At 43.3% G+C, this 22,369-nt stretch overlaps 2 protein-coding genes across 4 annotated transcripts in view; both read left to right on the top strand.

The window, feature by feature from the left end:
- Window positions 1–13,800, top strand: part of appa (amyloid beta (A4) precursor protein a) — a 42,083-nt gene extending 28,283 nt beyond the window's left edge. The window contains exons 8-16 of one of the 2 annotated variants that reach the window (XM_038980205.1): window positions 2,146–2,279; window positions 2,520–2,594; window positions 2,798–2,956; window positions 3,186–3,314; window positions 3,724–3,823; window positions 7,029–7,253; window positions 7,463–7,608; window positions 10,911–11,057; window positions 11,721–13,800. In XM_038980205.1, the coding sequence (XP_038836133.1) occupies window positions 2,146–2,279; window positions 2,520–2,594; window positions 2,798–2,956; window positions 3,186–3,314; window positions 3,724–3,823; window positions 7,029–7,253; window positions 7,463–7,608; window positions 10,911–11,057; window positions 11,721–11,822 (1,217 nt within the window). In that variant the 3' untranslated portion in view covers window positions 11,823–13,800. The remainder of the gene's footprint in view (window positions 1–2,145; window positions 2,280–2,519; window positions 2,595–2,797; window positions 2,957–3,185; window positions 3,315–3,723; window positions 3,824–7,028; window positions 7,254–7,462; window positions 7,609–10,910; window positions 11,058–11,720) is intronic. The other variant, XM_038980206.1, reaches the window with a different exon arrangement.
- A 3,550-nt stretch (window positions 13,801–17,350) lies between these two features.
- Window positions 17,351–22,159, top strand: LOC120033670 (ATP synthase-coupling factor 6, mitochondrial-like). 2 transcript variants are annotated; one of them, XM_038980100.1, is made up of 4 exons: window positions 17,351–17,451; window positions 17,877–18,047; window positions 21,185–21,312; window positions 22,047–22,159. In XM_038980100.1, the coding sequence occupies exons 2-4, from the start codon at window positions 17,878–17,880 to the stop codon at window positions 22,073–22,075; spliced, it is 327 nt and encodes a 108-aa protein (XP_038836028.1). In that variant the 5' UTR covers window positions 17,351–17,451; window position 17,877; the 3' UTR covers window positions 22,076–22,159. The 2 variants fall into 2 exon arrangements, with proteins under 2 accessions (XP_038836028.1, XP_038836027.1); XM_038980099.1 differs by lacking the exon at window positions 17,351–17,451 and adding an exon at window positions 17,506–17,561.
- Window positions 22,160–22,369: the final 210 nt, after the last annotated feature.

Genomic DNA, 22,369 nt, shown 5'->3' on the forward strand with positions numbered 1-22,369 from the left:
AATATAACTACCGTATTGTAAAATAGATTGTCTGTAAAATGTGTATAAGGTAGACGCTTAAGTGTTATTGTTTATTAGTTTACTCCAATTGGGGGAGGGGTGGTAGGGTTTGCAGGGAATAATAAAGGTATATTCAACAACAAAAAGTGTGTGTGTGGATATAGTTACCCAAAAAATATATGGCGGAAATGATGCAGACAATTACTTTACTTCCAGAAATCTTTCTGCAATATTAGAGCTGATCCACCCCTTAAAAAAATATAAAAAATGTTATCCGGTTTGCTAACTGCTAGCTAAGGGGCTAAAGATCAAGCTTTTTGGCTACAGCAAAGACATTCAATCCCCTCCTAGATCAAGATCCCTGTTACGTAATAAAAAAATATATATATTATAAATAGCGGCCGTTGTGTAACACATTCGGTAATATGGTACAGAAACGATATGACTGTATGAAAATCTAGATACCGCCCAACCCTAGTTTACTGTACTCATGGACAAATACATTCACACACAACACATCTTTTAACCTGTTTGTGGGTTTTAGAAGACACTAACACGAGTGATTTCACCTGTTTTTCCACTGATTCCGTATGAGCGGACAGAGTGTGTGTGCGCGACAGATAGGGAAGGCAAAAGTTTCTCTCACGCTGATTTGAGTGTTGTGTGAGGCAGTGACCTGACAGTCGAGTGTGTGAACGATCCAATCAGCGATGGTTCACTCTCGCCCTCCCCCCCCTACTTTCTTTATACAGTATCTTATGTCTCACACTCCCTCCTTGTCTCACTAATCCTGTCTTTCACTCCATCTCACCTCCTCTGTAGCAGCCTCTGAAGTTGTGTGTGAGATTTCCACTTGGTTGAGCATATCGGAGGTGTGAAAGACAGTGTTGTGGTTCCACCAGCTAGCAACCCTCACATTTAGACTTCCAAGTTTAAAATTGTATTAATGGTTCTACTTTGTTCGGATCGCAAAATGCTCTTGGTTGTTTTGGGACTATTGAGTGTCTGTGAAAGGAAGTTGTGCTAATCTCTGAGACAAACTAAAACAAGAAACATGCTTCACATGACAGGTTCCAAAGTATCAAATTCAACGCTTCCTTATTCATGTAAGAAATAATATATTTATGCTGTTCAATGTTTAATCAAGGATGATAATGAAAGGTACAGTATGTCACGTAATGTGATACACTTTAGCCTGGGGATATTTTACAACATCGTTCCTCTCGGAATGATATTACATATTACACAATTTACTTTTTCCTGTCAAATGGATAGATACAGGTCATGCAAGGTATCCCAGCCTTAAGGCATAACAGCTTTTTACTAGCTTTTTCTGTAGTAGAATAAATGGGCAAATTGCTAAAGTAACTCTTCTAGAGGATTTTAATCAAACGTCTAAATGACTTGGAGTGTCTATGGCAGTCACATTAATGGAAGAGATTTGTTTAAAAAAAAAACATTTTAAAGAAATCACTGTTAGAAAATTCCCCGGAATCTGGAGGGAACAAGCAGGAAATCTGGAATCCTCCAACCAGGACACACACACACACACACACACACACACACACACACACACACACACACACACACACACACACACACACACACACACACACACACACACACACACACACACACACACAGAGACACCAGCCACCCTTCAAACGCACACTTCTCTGCTTTTTCACTCTGTATTGTTTACTCTCGTTCACTCGCTCGATGAATCACTAACCAACCTGTTGTTGCTAACACTAGTATTAATCGTCTAGCTTTAGTGTTTGCTATTATGGAGCTGCTACATAGTGTTGGTAGTTTGGAATTTCTGTGTTTTTACTTTGTTTATTGGTATTATATTACTGCCTCCGGATCCTTATTTCAGTCAAGTCAAATACTCTGAAGGCACTTATCGTAAGTCACTCTGGAAAAGATGGTCTGGATTTTGAGGAGGAAAGCAATGAAAGAAGAAACATAGAAAAAGGGATCCCCGGTGAAGGAACAATGGGGGATATCTGAAGACCAGATTGTAAGAGTAATTTTCTAAATTTCTCTCCATCTCATCCCCATCTCTCTCCTCCCTCTCCTCAATTGCACCCGCACCCCTCTCCTCCATGTCCATTTACCCCGCTCCCCCGCTCCCCCACCCAGTGCCCACCGCCGCCCCCAGCCCTCCCGACGCCGTGGACCGTTATCTGGAGACGCCCGGGGATGACAACGAACACGCCCACTTCGCCAAGGCCAAGGAGAGTCTGGAGGCCAAACACCGCGAGAGGATGTCCCAGGTAGGATAGAGGGAGCGAGAAGGGTAGGGTGGAAGAGCGGGGGAAAGGCGGAGGGAAGGGGCGATAAAGAGGGGTTGAGAGTGAAAGGGGGAGGGAGGATGGAGAACGGGTGAGGTTGGGGAGGGTAGAAAGGGAAGGACGCGAAGACACACTGTCGTGGTGAAAGATCATGTATGAATATAGCCGGAAGGAAGGAGTTAGATACAGCAGTAACGGGTCTTTCTTCTTGTATGTGTGTAGGTGATGAGGGAGTGGGAGGAGGCAGAGAGGGAGGCCAAGAGTCTACCTCGTGCTGATAAGAAGGCTGTCATCCAGGTCAGACACACAGAAGATACTCAAACATATTCATAAATGCTAAATCAGTGACTGTCAATGTCATAGTGGTAGGGAATTTTAATTTGTGTGTATCAAATACTATGTGTGTCTTATCATGTACCTATCATCTATGTTAAATATGTTTGTATATTAAATGTGTCATGTTGTACAGTATAATAATGTGTGTGTGTCTTATCACACAGCGTTTCCAGGAGAAGGTGGAGGCCCTGGAGCAGGAGGCAGCCAGTGAGAGGCAGCAGCTGGTTGAGACCCACATGGCCCGGGTTGAGGCCCTGCTCAATGACCGCCGTCGCCTGGCCCTGGAGAGCTACCTGACCTCCCTGCAGGCCCAACCACCCAGGGTAGGTAGAGAGTACATAGTAACAGAGTATAACACACACGGTGTTGCCTGGCCCTGTAGAGCCACCTAACTGCCCAGCCACCCAGGGTAGGGACACACACACACACACACAGTACATATGGATCATCCTCCCATTGTCTTAATCCTCCCACACACAGACTGACGTTCTGAGTCATATCTCTCTCGCTCCCTCTCTCTCTCCCTTTTTCCCTTCTTCTCCTTCTCTCTAGCCTCGTCATGTGTTCAGCCTATTGAAGAAGTATGTCCGTGCAGAGCAGAAGGACAGACAGCACACCCTTAAACACTTTGAGCACGTCCGCATGGTCGACCCCAAGAAGGCCGCACAGATCCGACCCCAGGTAATAAGCCCACTAAAGGCCTTTTTAAATTCACATTTGAATGTGTTTTACATGGTGACAGTAATTTTGTCATTCTCATGAAGGCCAGTGAAGGCTGAAACATTTTGATTTGATCTTGAATTAGATGAATAAAGATTTTTATTGATGCTCTTATTACTTTTTGTATGCACCTCCGTCTCACGTTGGTTGAGCACCTTCTAGTCCTGTCCAGTGCAGAAACAAAATATTTGCCATTTGTACCAAATAAAATAATAAACCTAGAAACAACATTTCTCATCCACCCCTAATGCCAAATGTGCTCACAAACACCATTACACCACTGAATGGTATTTTGGTAACCTCCTGACGTGTACAATGTATGGCTCACAGAAGATGGCTTGTATTAAATAGCATTCAAATGTACTTGTAGGTACTGACCCACCTGCGTGTGATTGAGGAGAGGATGAACCAGTCCCTGGGTCTGCTCTACAAGGTTCCCGGAGTGGCCGACGATATCCAGGACCAAGTTGGTGAGGTTTTTTTTCAGTCTCATTTCTCCTTCATTAAAACCAGGTAAAGGTTGACCAGGTTTGTGTGCAAGCATTAACTGATATGAACCAGTAACCTGTCACCAACCACTATCCATAGTTTATATCCACAAAACCCTCATCCACTTTTCCTTTTTCATTCATGATACAGATAATCATAACATCATGACATCTCTCAATTCTCACCTACACCTCTGTCAAATCAATAACTGTAACTACTTCTTTCCACTCCCTCCCTCCCTCTCTGTGTTTGTCTGGGTCTTGAGTTGTGTGCGTCACCGAGCCGTCTGAGTCCGTCTCAGACTGTCTAGTTTCCCCTTCTCTCAGGCTGCTCCCCTGCCCTCTGCGCACACACACACCGCCTCCCAGCAACACAGACATTGGTTTGGTTTTCTCCTGTCATTTAAAACAAATGAGAACCGAGAGCGACCTTGTTTCAAGTGAAGTGCCTGAGGAAGACTTAAAGGGTGCCTCCCAAATGGTACCCCATTCCCTATATAGTGCACTGATTTTGACCAGGGCCTATAGGGTACCTAAAGAGCATTCTGAAAGTATTCAGACCCCTTGACTTTTTACACATTCTGTTAGGTTAAAGCCTTATTCTAAAATTGATTTAAATATTTTTTTCCCATTATAAATCTACATACAATACCCCACAATGACAGAGCAAAAACAGGTTTTTATACATTTTTACAAATTTAAATAACCCTTTACTTTGTTGAAGCACCTTAGGCAGCGACTACAGCCTTGAGTCTTGGGTATGACCCTACAAGCTGGGTATGACCCATTCTTTGCATATCTTTTCAAGCTCTGTCAGGTTGGATGGGGAGCGTCGCTGCACAGCTATTTTTCCGTTCTCTCTCCAGAGATGTTTGATCGGGTTCAAGTCCGGGCTCTGGCTGGGCCACTCAAGGACATTCAGAGACTTGTCCCGAAGCCACTGCTGCGTTGTCTTCAAATTAGATGTTATTTGTCACATGCACCGAATACAAAAGGTGTAGACCTTACAGTGAAATAGTTACTTACAAGGCCTGAACCAACAATGCAATAAAATAAAAATCTATATACAACCAATAGAAAAATAACTAAGGAGCAACAATAAAATAACAGTAGCGAGAGGTGAAGAGCACATTTTTTGTCCATTAAAATAACATCAAATTGATCAGAAATAGTGTAGACATTGTTAATGTTGTAAATTACTATTGTAGCTGGAAATGGCAGATTTTTTAAAATGGATATCTACATATGCGTACAGAGGCCCATTATCAGCAACCATCACTCCTCTGTTCCAATGGCACGTTGTGTTAGCTAATCCAAGTTTATAATTTTAAAAGGCTAATTGATCATTAGAAAACCCTTTTGCAATTATGTTAGCACAGCTGAAAACTGTGTCCTGATTTAAGAAGCAATTAAACTAGCCTTCTTTAGACTAGTTGAGTATCTGGAGCATCAGCATTTGTGGGTTCGATTACAGGCTCAAAATGGCCAGAAACAAAGCACTTTCTTCTGAAACTCATCAGTCTATTCTTGTTCTGAGAAATGAAGGCTATTACATGCTAGAAATTGCCAAGAAACTGAAGATCTCGTACAACGCTGTGTACTACTCCCTTCACAGAACAGCGCAAACTGTCTCTAACCAGAATAGAAAGAGGAGTGGGAGGCCCCGGTGCACAACTGAGCAAGAGGACAAGTACATTAGTGTCTAGTTTGAGGAAAAGATGCCTCAAGTCCTCAACTGGTAGCTTCATTAAATAGTACCCGCAAAACACCTGTCTCAACGTCAACAATGAAGAGGTGACTCTGGGATGCTGGCCTTCTAGGCAGAGTTCCTCTGTCCTGTCTGTTCTTTTGCCCATCTTAATCTTTTTTTATTGGCCAGTCTGAGAGATGGCTTTTTCTTTGCAACTCTGCCTAGGTAGGTTGACTTGGTGTTCTTGGGCACAGGGTCTGTGGTGGTTAGCTTGAAGCATGTTGGTATTACAGACTCGGTCAGGGACAGGTTGAAAATGTCAGTGAAGACACCTGCCAGTTGGTCAGCGCATGCTCGGAGTACACATCCTGGTAATCCGTCTGGCCCTGCGGCCTTGTGAATGTTGACCTGTTTAAAGGTGTTACTCACATCGGCTATGGAGAGTGTGATAACACAGTCGTCCGGAACAGCTGATGCTCTCATGCATGCTTCAGTGTTGCTTGCCTCGACGCGAGCATATAAGTTATTTAGCTTGTCTGGTAGGCTTGTGTCTTGGCTGTGTGCTTAGGGTCGTTGTCCTGTTGGAAGGTGAACCTTCGCCCCAGTCTGAGGTCCTATCATGAAGACTTGATCATTGGAGTGCTGCAGAGATGGTTGTCCTTCTGGAAGGTTCTCCTATCTCCACATTGGAACTCTGGGGCTCTGTCAAAGTGACCGTTGTGTTCTTGGTCACCTCCCTATCCAAGGCCCTTCTCCCCTGATTGCTCCCTTTATCAGGGCGGCCAGCTCAAGGAAGAGTGTTGGTGGGTCCAAACTTCTTCCATTTAAGCATGATGGAGGCCACTGTGTTCTTGGGGACCTTCAATCCTTCCCCAGATCTGTGCCTTGACACAATCCTGTCTCAGAGCTCTACGAACAATTCCTTCCACCTCATGGCTTAATTTTTGCACTGTCAACTGTGGGACCTTTTAGATAGACAGGTGTGTGCCTTTCCAAATCATGTCCAATCAATTGAATTTACCAATCAAGTTATAGAAACATCTCAAGGATGATCAATGGAAACAGGATGCAGCTGAGCTCAATTTCGAGTCTCATAGCAAAGGGTCTGAATAGTTTTTTTATATTGATGACGGAAAATCAATTATTTAGTACATTTTAGAATGAGGCTATAATGTAAACAAAAACGTGGAAAAGGTCAAGGGGTCTGAATACTTTCCCGAATGCACTGTTTATAGGAAATGGTGGCCATTTGGGACACATCCATATTCTAGTGATCCTATTTTCTTGTCTTTGTATGTACTAATAAATAATCGTAATTGTTCAATTACACAGTCATTTACCATTCTATTGCAACAGCATTGACATATTCTCTCCTTTTCTCTCTACCCTTGTTTCTTACACCTTCCATCCTCCCCTTTCTATTCTTCTCTCTCTTAATCCTCTCTGCTGCTGTCTTTCACCCTCTTCCCCTTTTTTCCCATTTTCTTCTTTCTCCAGAGTTGCTGCAGAAGGAGCAGGCAGATATGGCCCAGCAGCTGTCCAACCTGCAGAGTGACGTGCGGGTGAGCTACGGCAATGATGCCCTGATGCCTGACAGTATTCCAGACAGCACCAGGGCCTCCCTGGACCTGCTGCCCCAGGAAGAAGACCTGGGCGTGGGCCTGGACGGACTGGGATTTATCCACCCCGAGAGCTTCAACCAGGTCAACACAGATAACCAGGGTAGGTGTGCCTAAAGCTATGATCAATACACACAGAATCAGGGTGGGAACAGACAGAACCAGGGTAGGTGTACTATACATACACATTACTCATTAAATGTACCGAATCCATAACTGATTGTAGACAGCTGTCAGGGTCTTGACAGGGATGAGGTCAAAGCGAAACTATATTAAGAAGATACTCATCCTCCCTTTTCACTTTCTCTCTAGTTGAGCCTGTGGATGCCCGCCCTATTCCTGATAGAGACTTTCCAACACGACCAGTGTCTGGTCTGAAGCCAGAGGAGATCCCTGAGCTCAGGATGGAGGCAGAGGAGAGGCACAGCACCGGATTTGAAGTGCACCACCAGAAACTGGTATCTACACACACATACCACCAAAAGCTGGTACACACACACACACACACACACCTTCATTTTGTATATTTGCACTCTTTTCATAAATGGCCAGATACAAGCATCATGGAGTTATCCCAGACATATCCATGCTCGTATGGGTATGTCTAGTCATATGTATTGGCTGACCGTTGGCATGGTAACCAAGGCCTGCCGAGATGACTAGGGTTAGTAACTGGCGTCTGCGATGCCAGGATGTTAGTTTCACACCAGCGCTAATTTATAATTGTCCTCAGATACGCAGAAATGAATAGGGCCTGATTTTATTTTTTTACATTTTAATAAAAAATAAATCCAAGGAGTAAATCTAACATCCCGATTCTCGAGCTGCAACACACAGACGTGTCAACAGACATGGAGATGAATACATCATTATTGGACGTAGCTACCACATGTCTGCCCCTCCTGTTTGTTGTGATCCTGAGTTTGCTGACTGTCCGCTGTACGTAAACACATGGACAAATACCTTTTCGACTCTGAATTGTGGAAAGGTAAACACTAATTGTTTCAATTTAGCTCTCGCATTTACGAGTGAAAGAAATGTAAATGCAAATATGAAAAATAACTTGTTGCGTTTGTGCCAGTGTGATGTATATTTAATTCTGCGTCCCATAAGTTCTATTTTCCACGTAACATTACGAGGATCACGCAACCTGATAGACTGTAACTGTAATTGTGATCCACGTCACAAAAAGCATTACAAAAGTATAATCAAAAATAAGTATAAACATCTTGGAATTAAATGTCGGGAGTTTAGAAGACTGCCCAATGAAGAATGAATCTGGTATTAGCTATAGAGGCAATGCTTCTAAAATGCCTTTGCACTAGATTTGCGATTTGATCAATTTATATCATTTGTTTTTATGTTTTCAAAATGATTTTGCTTTTAGTGTTGATTAGGAACCGTGTCTAAAAAGCCAATACTTGTGAGCTGGCCCTATTGATTGGCCCTGTTTGAGAGATGACCCTGTTTGTAGAAACTAAACTTGGGGGCATGTGCTAAGAAAATCATTATAGATAATCATCTCCATTCTACACTGTACATGTAATGGAATAAACAGACAGACAATCTGTGATAATTCCACAAAACATATATTTCTTGTATATGTTCTGTACTTTTACTTTTATTTATGTTTTGTAAAGACCTTTCAGAGGACTGAACTGAACCAGGTGTGATCCATAATGTTTGTCTAAGCACATGAATCTCCAACTTGCCGCGCATGCGTCTGGTACTTTAAAAAGTTGGACAGGTTTGGCAGGTCTGAAACCGTGACACACATACACTGCTCAAAAAAATAAAGGGAACACTTAAACAACACAATGTAACTCCAAGTCAATCACACTTCTGTGAAATCAAACTGTCCACTTAGGAAGCAACACTGATTGACAATAAATTTCACATGCTGTTGTGCAAATGGAATAGACAAAAGGTGGAAATTATAGGCAATTAGCAAGACACCCCCAAAAAAGGAGTGATTCTGCAGGTGGTGACCACAGACCACTTCTCAGTTCCTATGCTTCCTGGCTGATGTTTTGGTCACTTTTGAATGCTGGCGGTGCTCTCACTCTAGTGGTAGCATGAGACGGAGTCTACAACCCACACAAGTGGCTCAGGTAGTGCAGTTCATCCAGGATGGCACATCAATGCGAGCTGTGGCAAAAAGGTTTACTGTGTCTGTCAGCGTAGTGTCCAGAGCATGGAGGCGCTACCAGGAGACAGGCCAGTACATCAGGAGATGTGGAGGAGGCCGTAGGAGGGCAACAACCCAGCAGCAGGACCGCTACATCCGCCTTTGTGCAAGGAGGTGCACTGCCAGCGCCCTGCAAAATGACCTCCAGCAGGCCACAAATGTGCATGTGTCTGCTCAAACGGTCAGAAACAGACTCCATGAGGGTGGTATGAGGGCCCGACGTCCACAGGTGGGGGTTGTGCTTACAGCCCAACGCCGTGCAGGACGTTTGGCATTTGCCAGAGAACACCAAGATTGGCAAATTCGCCACTGGCGCCCTGTGCTCTTCACAGATGAAAGCAGGTTCACACTGAGCACATGAGCACATGTGACAGACGTGACAGAGTCTGGAGACGCCGTGGAGAACGTTCTGCTGCCTGCAACATCCTCCAGCATGACCGGTTTGGCGATGGGTCAGTCATGGTGTGGGGTGGCATTTCTTTGTGGGGCCGCACAGCCCTCCATGTGCTCGCCAGAGGTAGCCTGACTGCCATTAGGTACCGAGATGAGATCCTCAGACCCCTTGTGAGACCATATGCTGACACATGCACATTTGTGGCCTGCTGGAGGTCATTTTGCAGGGCTCTGGCAGTGCACCTCCTTGCACAAAGGCGGAGGTAGCGGTCCTGCTGCTGGGTTGTTGCCCTCCTACGGCCTCCTCCACGTCTCCTGATGTACTGGCCTGTCTCCTGGTAGCGCCTCCATGCTCTGGACACTACGCTGACAGACACAGCAAACCTTTTAGCCACAGCTCGCATTGATGTGCCATCCTGGATGAACTGCACTACCTGAGCCACTTGTGTGGGTTGTAGACTCCGTCTCATGCTACCACTAGAGTGAGAGCACCGCCAGCATTCAAAAGTGACCAAAACATCAGCCAGGAAGCATAGGAACTGAGAAGTGGTCTGTGGTCACCACCTGCAGAATCACTCCTTTTTTGGGGGTGTCTTGCTAATTGCCTATAATTTCCACCTTTTGTCTATTCCATTTGCACAACAGCATGTGAAATTTATTGTCAATCAGTGTTGCTTCCTAAGTGGACAGTTTGATTTCACAGAAGTGTGATTGACTTGGAGTTACATTGTGTTGTTTAAGTGTTCCCTTTATTTTTTTGAGCAGTGTACATTCACACTTAGAAAAACAAGCGGCGTTTCGTGCCCAATTAAATCTCTTATACATTTGGTCATTTTCCTCATTAAATAAGGGGGGGGGGAAATGATTATGTAACAATCATCTTGTATAACTTTAAGCTTACCTCTAAAATCCCTCGATAATGTAACTCTGAACCTTAATCCCAAACCCCCTCAACTTTACCGCGGCCTCTTTTAACACCTAAAGAGTCATCCTAACGTTAGATTACAAATCATGTCTTTTGTATTCCATCCAAACCCCAAATTATTCCTACTCTCTCCAACTTCATTTCACCTTAATGCCTTGAACTCCTGACCCCAGATCTGTCTCCATAAATCCAGTCAGTATTTGTGATTGGTTGTGCAGTGTGATTTACAGTCCCTCTCTCTCTCCTCTCTCTAGGTGTTCTTCGCCGAGGATGTCGGCTCTAACAAGGGCGCAATCATCGGGCTGATGGTGGGAGGCGTCGTCATAGCGACCGTCATCGTCATCACCCTGGTGATGCTGAGGAAGAAGCAGTACACGTCCATCCACCACGGAGTCATCGAGGTGAGGGGTAGAGGAGATGTGTGTGTGGACTTGTATTACTATCCTAGTGGGTACCGGAAATCTCCAAAACGTCCCCACAAGTATAGTGAAACAAGGGAAATTCTCCCACGAGGATAAAGGTTAAGAGGTTTGTGGTTTGGGGTTAGGACAATAGGATTTTGAGTGGAAATCAATTTTAGGTCTCCACAAGGATAGTAAAATATATGCTATGCGTGTACTGTTCTTGACTTTGGCTCAGCATTTCCTTTGTCTCTTTCTGTTGTTTATGAGTTTGAGACTTGAATCTAAAGTCTGTGTAGAAGGTAAACGGTGCACATGTACCGTGTCAGCATCGGTACGAATCCATCCTACTGCATCAGTGAACATGTAAGGAGTGGGAACAGCCCCCACTCGTTAAACAACAAAAAAGAACCAGCAATAGTGTATGACACGTGTCAAACTCATTCCACGGAGGGACGACTGTCTGTGGGTTTTCACTCCACCCTTGTACTTGATATATGAATTAAGGTCACTAATTAGTAAGGAACTCCTCTCACCTGGTTGTCTTAATTGAAAAGAAAAAACTAAAACCTGCAGACACTAGGCCCCCGTGGAATGACTATGAACCCCTGATGTACAAGGACATACCATATCTTGTGTGTAACACATCTCTCTGTTCTGCAGGTGGATGCAGCAGTCACCCCTGAGGAGCGCCACCTGTCCAAAATGCAGCAGAACGGCTACGAGAACCCCACCTACAAGTTTTTCGAGCAGATGCAGAACTGAGAAATGACAAGCCCCCTCACCCCTATGACCACTACCCAACCGCTCTAACCCTCCCTATGCCCTTAACACTATCCCCAATCCAAACCAACCCTATCCTACCCTCAAGCAGTGCAGGTTGGAACCAGGCACCACTATCACTCCTGGTGTAGATAGACTGTCCCCTTCAACACTGGTCCAGAGTCAGTCTTTAGTTTGATTTGGAATGAGTTGAGGAATGGATTTGGATAGGGAGATCTGACTCCAGACCAGTGTTATTTAAGGGGGCATTCTCTGGCTGTAGTGCCAGCCACACTGTCCCCAACCCTACACTACTGCATTCTCTATACACTGGGGAATAGGTGAGGTCTATGGGTCAATGAAGCCTCCTCTCCTCCTCTCCTCCTATCCTTCCTTCCTCCCTCTTTCCTTCTCTGTGCATTCTTATGACAGCTGTGCTGTGTTAGGTCACACAAGGCTAAAATGATGATAATGATGATGTACTCGGAATGAGCTCTTTATTTTAGTTATTCTATCGTTTTCGGTTTTGTTTTTCAAAAAATAAATTAAAATTAGAAAAAAATCATATGTAAAGAGAAAAATGTCTTTTTTTAAGTTGCGTGTAATGTAACAAAGTAGCTGTTCCTATTTAGTGCATGATGACAAACATTACGACGGGGTTATTATTGAAAATAATCAAATTCTGCGTCTCCAGAGAGATTCTCACATAGAGATGATCATTCTAGCAGGATTGTACATTTAGTATCTTTCTCGTGATTACGTGACTTAAATTACATTGGATAAAAAATATATATGAATCTCGGTGAATGGGCTCTCTGTTTGGATATCATGTTAAATACACTGTAAGAGAGATCTGTGCTTTTTCGATTTAAGTTTCTTCCTTTTTTATTTCAACCATGCTATGTTCCTAAAACTGCGGGGGGCTGGCTTGATCCGTATTTGTATATTATTATTTGAATTATGATTATCTTTAGTTTATTGCGTTGGCATCCTATTGCGTTTTGCAGACCTAATGAATCAACCCTATTTAATTTTTGATTTCTTTCTTTGATTCCATGTTGTCTTGTGTTTTTTTTTTTTTTTAGATGGGGGGTGTGTATGTGGCGGGAAGGCCGGTTCCAGCCGGAGGAAGGGGAGAATGGAGGGATGGGGGTGGATGACTGTGTGTTCTCCAGTCTAGTTAGAATTCTTGTTCCGGTTCTATGTTTCCGCAGAAATAAACACCGTTCTTCTCCTCTGTACATTGTGATATATAACAACAATCAAATACCATTTTGGGCTTACTTACTCTTCCCAATCTGTTCCTTTCTTGCTTCAGCTCATCCTTCTTTCTTTCTCTCTCTGCTGAGACTAGAAACAGAGCAGGATCAGTGCCTGGGGGGTGTGCATGTGAAAGATTGAGAGAAGGAAGGAAGGAAGGTTTGAGGTAGAGGGAATTACTAGCTGTTCCAGATACTAGCTGTTCCAGATGGATAGTCAGACAGGCAGTCTGTAAAATGAATCTCCAACCACCCTCCTCCCCTCTTTCCCCCTACTTCAGGCATACGACTCACCTCTCTCAAGCACTTGTCTAGAGCCAGCCATACGACGACCTCTACCACGGCCTAGAAGGCAACTTTCAGGGGGTAGCAGGGCCGTCAGTAATTGGATGGACTACAGTTTCAGTGAGAAGTAGTGCAAAATATAGGCCTGGGATAGGGTGCCATTTTGCGACGCAGTACTAGAGGTAAGGCAGTGTTGTGGTGGTGTGTAGAGCTGTGTGCATCACACACTGCTGCAGGTGGGTCAGTCTTTGCTTGGGTTTTCAGAGGATGCAGTACCTCACTATAGCCAGAATAGAGTTAGAGAGAGCAGGGTTTCTTTCTTTATTTCTCTGTGGCTTTATTTCCACTGTGTGTAATTGTGCAAGCCATTTGCTTTGACTGGAAAAACGCTTTCTACACTGTATTCCATAAATAAAGTTTTGAACGTACATACAGCTCTCACTGAGTCATGGCTCCTAAGTCTTGCGGGATGGGGATATTTTCACTACCGTAGTGTGATTTTATGAATTATGCACTACCTCCTTTTAAGCACAGGACCAAATGGTTCCCTGATCTAGATTTTGTTTTCTAATTATACACTGCTCAAAAAAATAAAGGGAACACTAAAATAACACATCCTAGATCTAAATGAATGAAATATTCTTATTAAATACTTTTTTCTTTACATAGTTGAATGTGCTGACAACAAAATCACACAAATTTTTTCAATGGAAATCAAATTTATCAACCCATGGAGGTCTGGATTTGGAGTCACACTCAAAATTAAAGTGGAAAACCACACTACAGGCTGATCCAACTGTGATGTAATGTCCTTAAAACAAGTCAAAATGAGGCTCAGTAGTGTGTGTGGCCTCCACGTGCCTGTATGACCTCCCTACAACGCCTGGGCATGCTCCTGATGAGGTGGCGGATGGTCTCCTAAGGGATCTCCTCCCAGACCTGGACTAAAGCATCCGCCAACTCCTGGACAGTCGTTGGTGGATGGAGCGAGACATGATGTGCTCAATTGGATTCAGGTCTGGGGAACGGGCGGGCCAGTCCATAGCATCAATGCCTTCCTCTTGCAGGAACTGCTGACACACTCCAGACACATGAAGTCTAGCATTGTCTTGCATTAGGAGGAACCCAGGGCCAACCGCACCAGCATATGGTCTCACAAGGGGTCTGAGGATCTCATCTCGGTACCTAATGGCAGTCAGGCTACCTCTGGCGAGCACATGGAGGGCTGTGCGGCCCCCCAAAGAAATGCCACCCCACACCATGACTGACCCACCACCAAACCGGTCATGCTAGAGGATGTTGCAGGTAGCAGAACGTTCTCCACGGCGTCTCCAGACTCTGTCACGTGCTCAGTGTGAACCTGCTTTCATCTGTGAAGAGCACAGGGCGCCAGTGGCGAATTTGCCAATCTTGGTGTTCTCTGGCAAATGCCAAACGTCCTGCACGGTGTTGGGCTGTAAGCACAACCCCCACCTGTGGACGTCGGGCCCTCATACCACCCTCATTGAGTCTGTTTCTGACCGTTTGAGCAGAGACATGCACATTTGTGGCCTGCTGGAGGTCATTTTGCAGGGCTCTGGCAGTGCTCCTCCTGCTCAAAGGCGAAGGTAGCGGTCCTGCTGCTGGGTTGTTGCCCTCCTACAGCCTCCTCCACGTCTCCTGATGTACTGGCCTGACTCCTGGTAGCGCCTCCATGCTCTGGACACTACACTGACAGACACAGCAAACCTTCTTGCCACAGCTCGCATTGATGTGCCATCCTGGATGAGCTGCACTACCTGAGCCACTTGTGTGGGTTTTAGAATCCGTCTCATGCTACCACTAGAGTGAAAGCACCGCCAGCATTCAAAAGTGACCAAAACATCAGCCAGGAAGCATAGGAACTGAGAAGTGGTCTGTGGTCACCACCTGCAGAACCACTCCTTTATTGGGGGTGTCTTGCTAATTGCCTATAATTTCCACCTGTTGTCTATTCCATTTGCACAACAGCATGTGAAATTTATTGTCAATCAGTGTTGCTTCCTAAGTGGACAGTTTGATTTCACAGAAGTGTGATTGACTTGGAGTTACATTGTGTTGTTTAAGTGTTCCCTTTATATATTTTTTAGCAGTGTATATGGAAATGTCTGCTCTACTCAAAATTACAACCATCTAATTGCAGCATTACTGCAAAAATGGAAGAGGCAAGTGGAAGGAGGAGAAAGTAAGGAGCTTGTCTGTCGGACCTGCATTAAAGACCAAAATTGGCAAAAGAAAATTGTGATAAATAAAAAAGTATACCAGTTTTATTTAATAAGGACCCCAAAAAATTGACAGCTGTGCCATATAGTTTGCAAAATAGTTGGAAAGAGATTTTCGATGTACTGATTCCATGACAAATGGAACTGATACACAAAATGACGCCGGATTCAAAGCGTAGAGTTTTTCAATTTAAATTATTATACAAAATTCTTGCAACCAATAGAATGTTATATAGATGGGGGATACAACCATACCAGCTCTGCAGATCTTGCTGCGATGAGACAGAATCATTGGATAATTTGTTTTGGTACTTTCCATATGTAGTTTTGTTTTTGGTCGCAAGTTCAGGAAAGGCTGAAGAATTGCAACATTTACCTGGAGCTTACTCTGCAAATAGCACTGCTGGGTGATTTAAAAAGTCAATTGATTAATAATATAATAATACTCTTAGCAAAACATTTTATCTTTAATTTACAATATGTAGAATCTTGAGAATAGAATGTTTCAAAACTTTTGTGAAACAGTACAGTTGATAAATATATGGCAAGTTGTAGAAACATCTCAAGGATGATCAATGGAAACAGGATGCACCTGAGCTCAATTTCAAGTATCATAGCTACTGAGGTCCTGGATGGCTGGGAGCTTGGCCCCAGTGATGTACTGGGCTGTCCGCACCACCCTCTGTAGCGCTTTGCGATCAAGGGTGGTGCAATTGCCATATCAAGTGGTGATGAAGCCAGGCAAGATGCTCTTGATTGTGCAGCTGTAGAACTTTTTGAGGATCTGAGGGCCCCTGCCAAATCTATTCAGCCTCCTGAGGTGGAAGAGGCGCTGCCGTGCCCTGTTCATGACTGTGCGGCTGTGTGTGGACCATGTTAAGTCCTTAGTGATATGTACGCCAAGGAGCTTGAAGCTCTGGACTTGCTCCACAACAGCCCCGTCGATGTGGATGAGGGCATGCTGTCCCCTCTTTCTCCTTCAGTCCTCTACCAGCTCATTGGTCAACCTGACGTTGAAGGAGATATTGTTATCCTGGCACTACACTGCTAAGTCATTGACGTTCTCCCTAAGTAGTCTCTGACTGCCCACTCCCACCCGCTGCATGAAAAATGCAGACTGTGCTGCAATGATCTCTATCTGGTTCTGCAGGCATCCCGTGGGAATGTAGCCCTCTAGTTTGTACCCATTTAAGTAGGCCTAGACTAGGCTACAATTATGTACCTCTTTTTCTGAGAGAGTAGGAAGGTATGTAATTGAAAAGATACGTATGTTTTTGTCCTGTTTGATTTTGCTTTGAACAACACCACATGATTGCTTATTGTCATGTTATTATAGCCCATGTAGTATTTTATTTCAGTAGGTGATCATAGACAACTAAAATCAGATTAATGAGATTAAAACAATCAGTAGGTTACTGGTACACACTGTAAATCCAATTTTCAATAGCCTAAAGAAAAACAAAATAGATTTAGAGGACTGTACAAAGAAGTTGAGGGAAAGACGAAATCATTTGTGTAAATCCAGCAAGTATGTTTTTTGTGTGACAGTTGTTGCTTTGCCACAGGGGCAAAGACATGCACCTTCAAGGCATTGACTAGTTTGATTTTCATTTCAGAATAAAATACCAAATAAGGTAGCAAATAAAGCATCATTATTATGTCAGTGATATGAAAGCTGTGCACATTGCTATGATAAAAACTGTGTAGTGCTGAAAAGAACATCGCTGTAGAGATGCGCAGCCAGGACGCACGTTGATGTTCCGGAACACGACCGATTGAAAAATAGCCACAATGCAAAGCGGTTTATCACATTGGAAGTAATCACTGTGAACGAGTGTCAAATCCAAGGTGAGTGGTGTTTTTTAGCAGAATTAAACGCATTATAATCGTTTTCATTGTATTAACGCCAAATCTTACATGTTCGTCATCTTCATGCTAATACAAGTCATAGCCAGCCGGTAAGAGAGTCGACTAATATTGTAACTTCCCCCAAATACTGTAAGTTAGCTAGTGTCATGTTTTTTGTGGTTGCTTCAGATGGGTGTATGGAAGATATGCACAGGGTTGGGTTTCCACTAGATCCCACAGCCACGTTACCGCCGTCAGCTATCCAGCTAGCTAGGAACCGTTAACTAGCTAGCAACGTTAACTTCAGCTAGCTACTGTACACGCACTGTTTAGCTTTCGCCAGTAATATACATGTTCAGTTTAGCTAGTTTGGTAGCGTTACTGTCAAACTTAACAGTTGTCATTTGTCCCTCTCTGTTTAACAGTATGGCGCTTCATAAACTATTCCGGCTGTCCTCGCTGTTCCGCTCTGCGGTGTCATTGACACTGCGCAGGAATTTCGGCCTGTCTGCTGTCCTCTTCAACCGGGCCAAGGACCTGGACCCTATCCAGAAACTATTCCTAGACAAGATCCGCGACTACAGCACCAAGAGCAAGTGAGTGCAATAAATAACCGCACTATTTGTCCTACTGTCACTACTGCTAATTTACTTGTTTATTCATGTTGGTAGGCTATAAATTAGCTAGGCTTAAGTGGAATGACCCGTGATGTCATGACAGAGATGGTGGCAGGGAGACTTCCTGACTGCACGTCCTTTTAGCACTGCAGAGCTATTTGCAAAAGGCTGGGCCATATGTTCAGTAGGCGACCGTTGTGGGACGTTACAAATAAAAATGTCGGGAACAGAGTTTGCAGACTTGATTCTTGATTATACAGTACATGTCAGAGTCGTGTTCATTCTATATAATATACACTGCTCAAAAAAATAAAGGGAACACTTAAACAACACAATGTAGCTCCAAGTCAATCACACTTCTGTGAAATCAAACTGTCCACTTAGGAAGCAACACTTATTGACAATAAATTTCACATGCTGTTGTGCAAATGGAATAGACAAAAGGTGGAAATTAGGTAGGGCTGTCCCCGACGACAACAACAAAAAATCTTGGTCGACCAAGATTTGCCTGTTCTGTGCATTAGCCAAATCAACTATATTCACTGAGCTTGTCTGATGCTTTAAGCACACTGCTTGATTAAATAGTTAAGACACACACATGACTAGAGGGACTTGCTGTGTTAAAAAAAAGACAGTGAGTGACTTTGACAATCACCTGTTGTCTCTCCTCCCTGCTGCAGTGACCACCACAGAACATCAGTGTTTATCGTGTTGCTTAAGCTGCAACATAATTACAGCCAAATTCTGACTGGAAAGTTCTGTTACCGAAATCCCTCATTTGTTTAGGAAAAACATTCCCTCAACACTTGCTCTCTTTACATGACACGTGAGCATCGCACGCACGTGACCTATAGGGCCTGACCTATAGCATATCATAATATATCATATCATAATCACATCAATAAATTGGTTCTAACAAATTCCGAACACCATGGCAGCAAAATGGATGAAGAGTACGTGACAAATAAACTAGACTAGAACGGTTTATTTATTGTTTAAGCTAATTATTCGAGGTTCGCTTTATTTTAAAACGAAATCATGAATGACTCATATGCTTTGATGACATGAACTTATGAATGATTGATACAGTATCCAATAAGTATTTCAAATGTAGGCTTAAGTAAGTTAACATATTAGGACTAAATAGGATGCACTCTTAGGCCTACAGCTCAATGGTGGTTATACAATGCTGCTCAACTCAGCCTACTAATGATAATGACATTACTTATTATTATTATTATTTTTCTGACAATTTGGAACAGTGTAAACACTAAATAAATTATAAATAATATCAGAGAGGCTGTTCTAACGGGGAAAAAAGTGTAAAGAAAATATAAAAAACAGCCAAATTTGTGAAGTTGTTTCCTTGACATGGAGCTTGGTGCTCACGGAATAATTAGGCTATTAAACAAACAGTCAAACAGGCAACTGAAGCAGGATCTTTCTTATTTCTGTAGACATACAGTGCATTTAGAAAATATTCAGACCCCTTGACTTTTTCCACATTTTGTTACGCTACAGCCTTTTTCTAAAATGGATTACATTTTTAAAATCCTCATCAATATAGACACAATAACCCATAATGACAAAGCGAAAACAGGTTTGTAGAAATTTTTGCAAATGTATTAAAAACAAAAAACATACCTTATTTACATAAGTATTCAGACCCTTTGCTGTGAGACTCGAAATTGAACTCGGGTGCATCCTGTTTCCGTTGATCATCCTTTAGATGTTTCTACAACTCGATTGGAGTCCACCTGTGGTAAATTAAATTGATTGGACATGATTTGGAAAGGCACACACCTGTCTATATAAGGTCCCACAGTTGACAGTGCATGTCAGAGCAAAAACCAAGCCGTTAGGTTGATGGAATTGTCCGTAGATTTCCGAGACAGGATTGTGTCGAGGTACAAATCTTGGGAAGGATAGCAAAACATTTCTGCAGCATTGAAGGTCCCCAAGAACACCGTGGCCTCCATCAATCTTAAATGGAAGAAGTGTGGAACCACCAAGACTCTTCCTAGAGCTGGCCACCTGGCCAAACTGAGCAATCCGGGGAGAAGGGCCTTGGTCAGGGAGGTGACCAAAAACCCAATGGTCACTCTGACAGAGTTCTAGAGTTCCTCTGTGGAGCTGGGAGAACCTTCCAGAAGGACAACCATCTCTGCAGCACTTCACCAATCAGGCCTTTATGGTAGTAAAAGTGGTAGTCCACGGTAAAAGGCACATTACAGCCAAAAAAAGGTACCTAAAGGACTCTGACCATGAGAAACAAGATTCTCTGGTCTGATGAAACCAAGATTGAACTCCTGAATGCCAAGTGTCACGTCTGGAGGAAACCTGGTGCCATCCCTAAGGTGAAGCATGGTGGTGGCAGCATCATGCTGTGGGGATGTTTTTCAGTGGCAGGGACTGGGGCACTAGTCAGGATTGAGGGAAAAGATAAACGGAGCAAATTACACAGGTCCTTGATGAAAACCAGCTCCAAAGTGAATGGGTCTGAATACTCTCCAAATGCAGTGTATATGCATGATTTATAAAGCCAGGCACATTTAATAGTAAGGCTACTGATTTCTAGACCTAAATAAGTTGGTTTCCTCACTTTTCTTAGGAAAACAGCCCTTATTGTGTCTCCCCTCATTCTGCTGCTGCCTCCGCTTTATGCTCGTGAACCAATATGCTCGTTAACTTTGCTATTATGCACATAGCAACATGGTCTAGGAAAAGGTGCCAAATCAACAGTGTGTTTCAGAACCGTGGACAGCGACCACTAGCAAACGCGGGAGAAAGCAAATTTGTTATAAAATATATTTGTTATTATTGTTGCACCGTTGTTCAAATATAATATAACCATATACAATTTTAGTAGCACATGTATTAGAGTGATTGACTGTGCCATCCCCACGGCCTCCACAATGGATTAGTCCACTCACAGGGGCAAATCAGACCGGTGTCTTGTACACAATGATATATATCTATATATATTTTTGCTACTGCTCCAATAAAGAATTATCGGTTGACCAGTTGACTAAATGGGGTCAGCCCTAAACAACAGTGTATTCTATGCTACAGTGTTGTTTTTAAAGGTTCATTCCCCATCTTTCTCTTTTCTCCAGGGCTGCAGCAGGTGGGATTGTTGATGCAGGCCCCTCTTACGAAAAGGGTGTCTCAGAGGAGATCACCAAACTGCAGAGGTTATACGGGACCGGTGACCTCACCAAATTCCCTGACTTCAAATTTACAGGTTCGTTAAGGCCATGCACTGCTGCAGTATAGAGCTGGGACGATAAACTGAAAAGGATCAGACATTTTACTGATATCATTAATAACGACAAGTTGCCTACAGTAGAGAAATGTGACGTTTGAAATAATATGGGCGATTGCTAATGGAACAATAGATAGCTAATGACATTTAAAGTGTAATAGAAAAAGTAACTGGGGTGTAAATTCATTTTAACAAACGTGTCGTTTGATTTCTCATTATTGTGATATGGATGTCACCCAGCTCTACTGCAGAAGTAGCATTTCTTGGTAGCTTAGTCATAGACTAAATTGTAATACCCCCATCTCACCCTACGTAGCTTACTCGTTCTATGCTTAAAGCAGGGGTGTCAGTCATTCCATGGTGGTTCTAGTGTCTGCGTGTTTTTCCTTTCAATTAAGACCTAGACAACCAGTGAGGGGAGTTCTTTACTAATTAGTGACCTTAATTCATCAAGTACAAGGGAGGAGGAAAAACCCACAGACACTCAGCCCTCCATGAAATTAGTTTGACACGGGTGGTTTTAAAGGATTCATTCACCATCAACCAGGGTTGTATTCATTAGGCACCAAAATAAAAAATATATATATACACAAAACATGAAAGGAACTACCAGAACAATAAACACTTGTTTTTGTTTTGTAAAGTGTTTTACTACGGTATGCACTAATGAATACGACCCAGCATTACTCAAATCTCCCTTCTCTCTTCTCCAGAGCCCCAGCTGCAGGAAGTGGCCAAGTGAACACTGGCCATGATGACGTTGTCTCTGTCCTACATGTCACCACTATAATGTACTATTTAATAAATGATGTTGGATTAAATGTGAGAACATTTTGTTTTCTTACGCTAATCAGTCAAGGGGTTACAGTAAGAGTGATTTTGCAAACCATGTTCAACCTTTACATGCTTCCATTTTTGATCATTTACTGATTTTGAATGATGACGTTACACTACAGTCTCGCTCGCCTGACTCATGGCACTCCACCCTGTTCCAGCGGCTGTGGGAGAAGACCACATGGTGAGAAATGATTGAACA

Source organism: Salvelinus namaycush, chromosome 40, assembly GCF_016432855.1.
Source record: "Salvelinus namaycush isolate Seneca chromosome 40, SaNama_1.0, whole genome shotgun sequence".
In the NCBI taxonomy this organism is placed as follows: domain Eukaryota; kingdom Metazoa; phylum Chordata; class Actinopteri; order Salmoniformes; family Salmonidae; genus Salvelinus; species Salvelinus namaycush.

What these genes read in the sequence shown, in the direction of transcription:
- LOC120033670 (XM_038980099.1), top strand. Translation starts at nt 17,521, where the DNA reads ATGTTCGTCATCTTCATGCTAATACAAGTCATAGCCAGCCG. An exon ending in ATACAAGTCATAGCCAGCCG is followed by an intron (nt 17,562 to 17,876) that starts GTAAGAGAGTCG and finishes TCTGTTTAACAG; the next exon opens with TATGGCGCTTCATAAACTAT. An exon ending in GACTACAGCACCAAGAGCAA is followed by an intron (nt 18,048 to 21,184) that starts GTGAGTGCAATA and finishes TCTTTTCTCCAG; the next exon opens with GGCTGCAGCAGGTGGGATTG.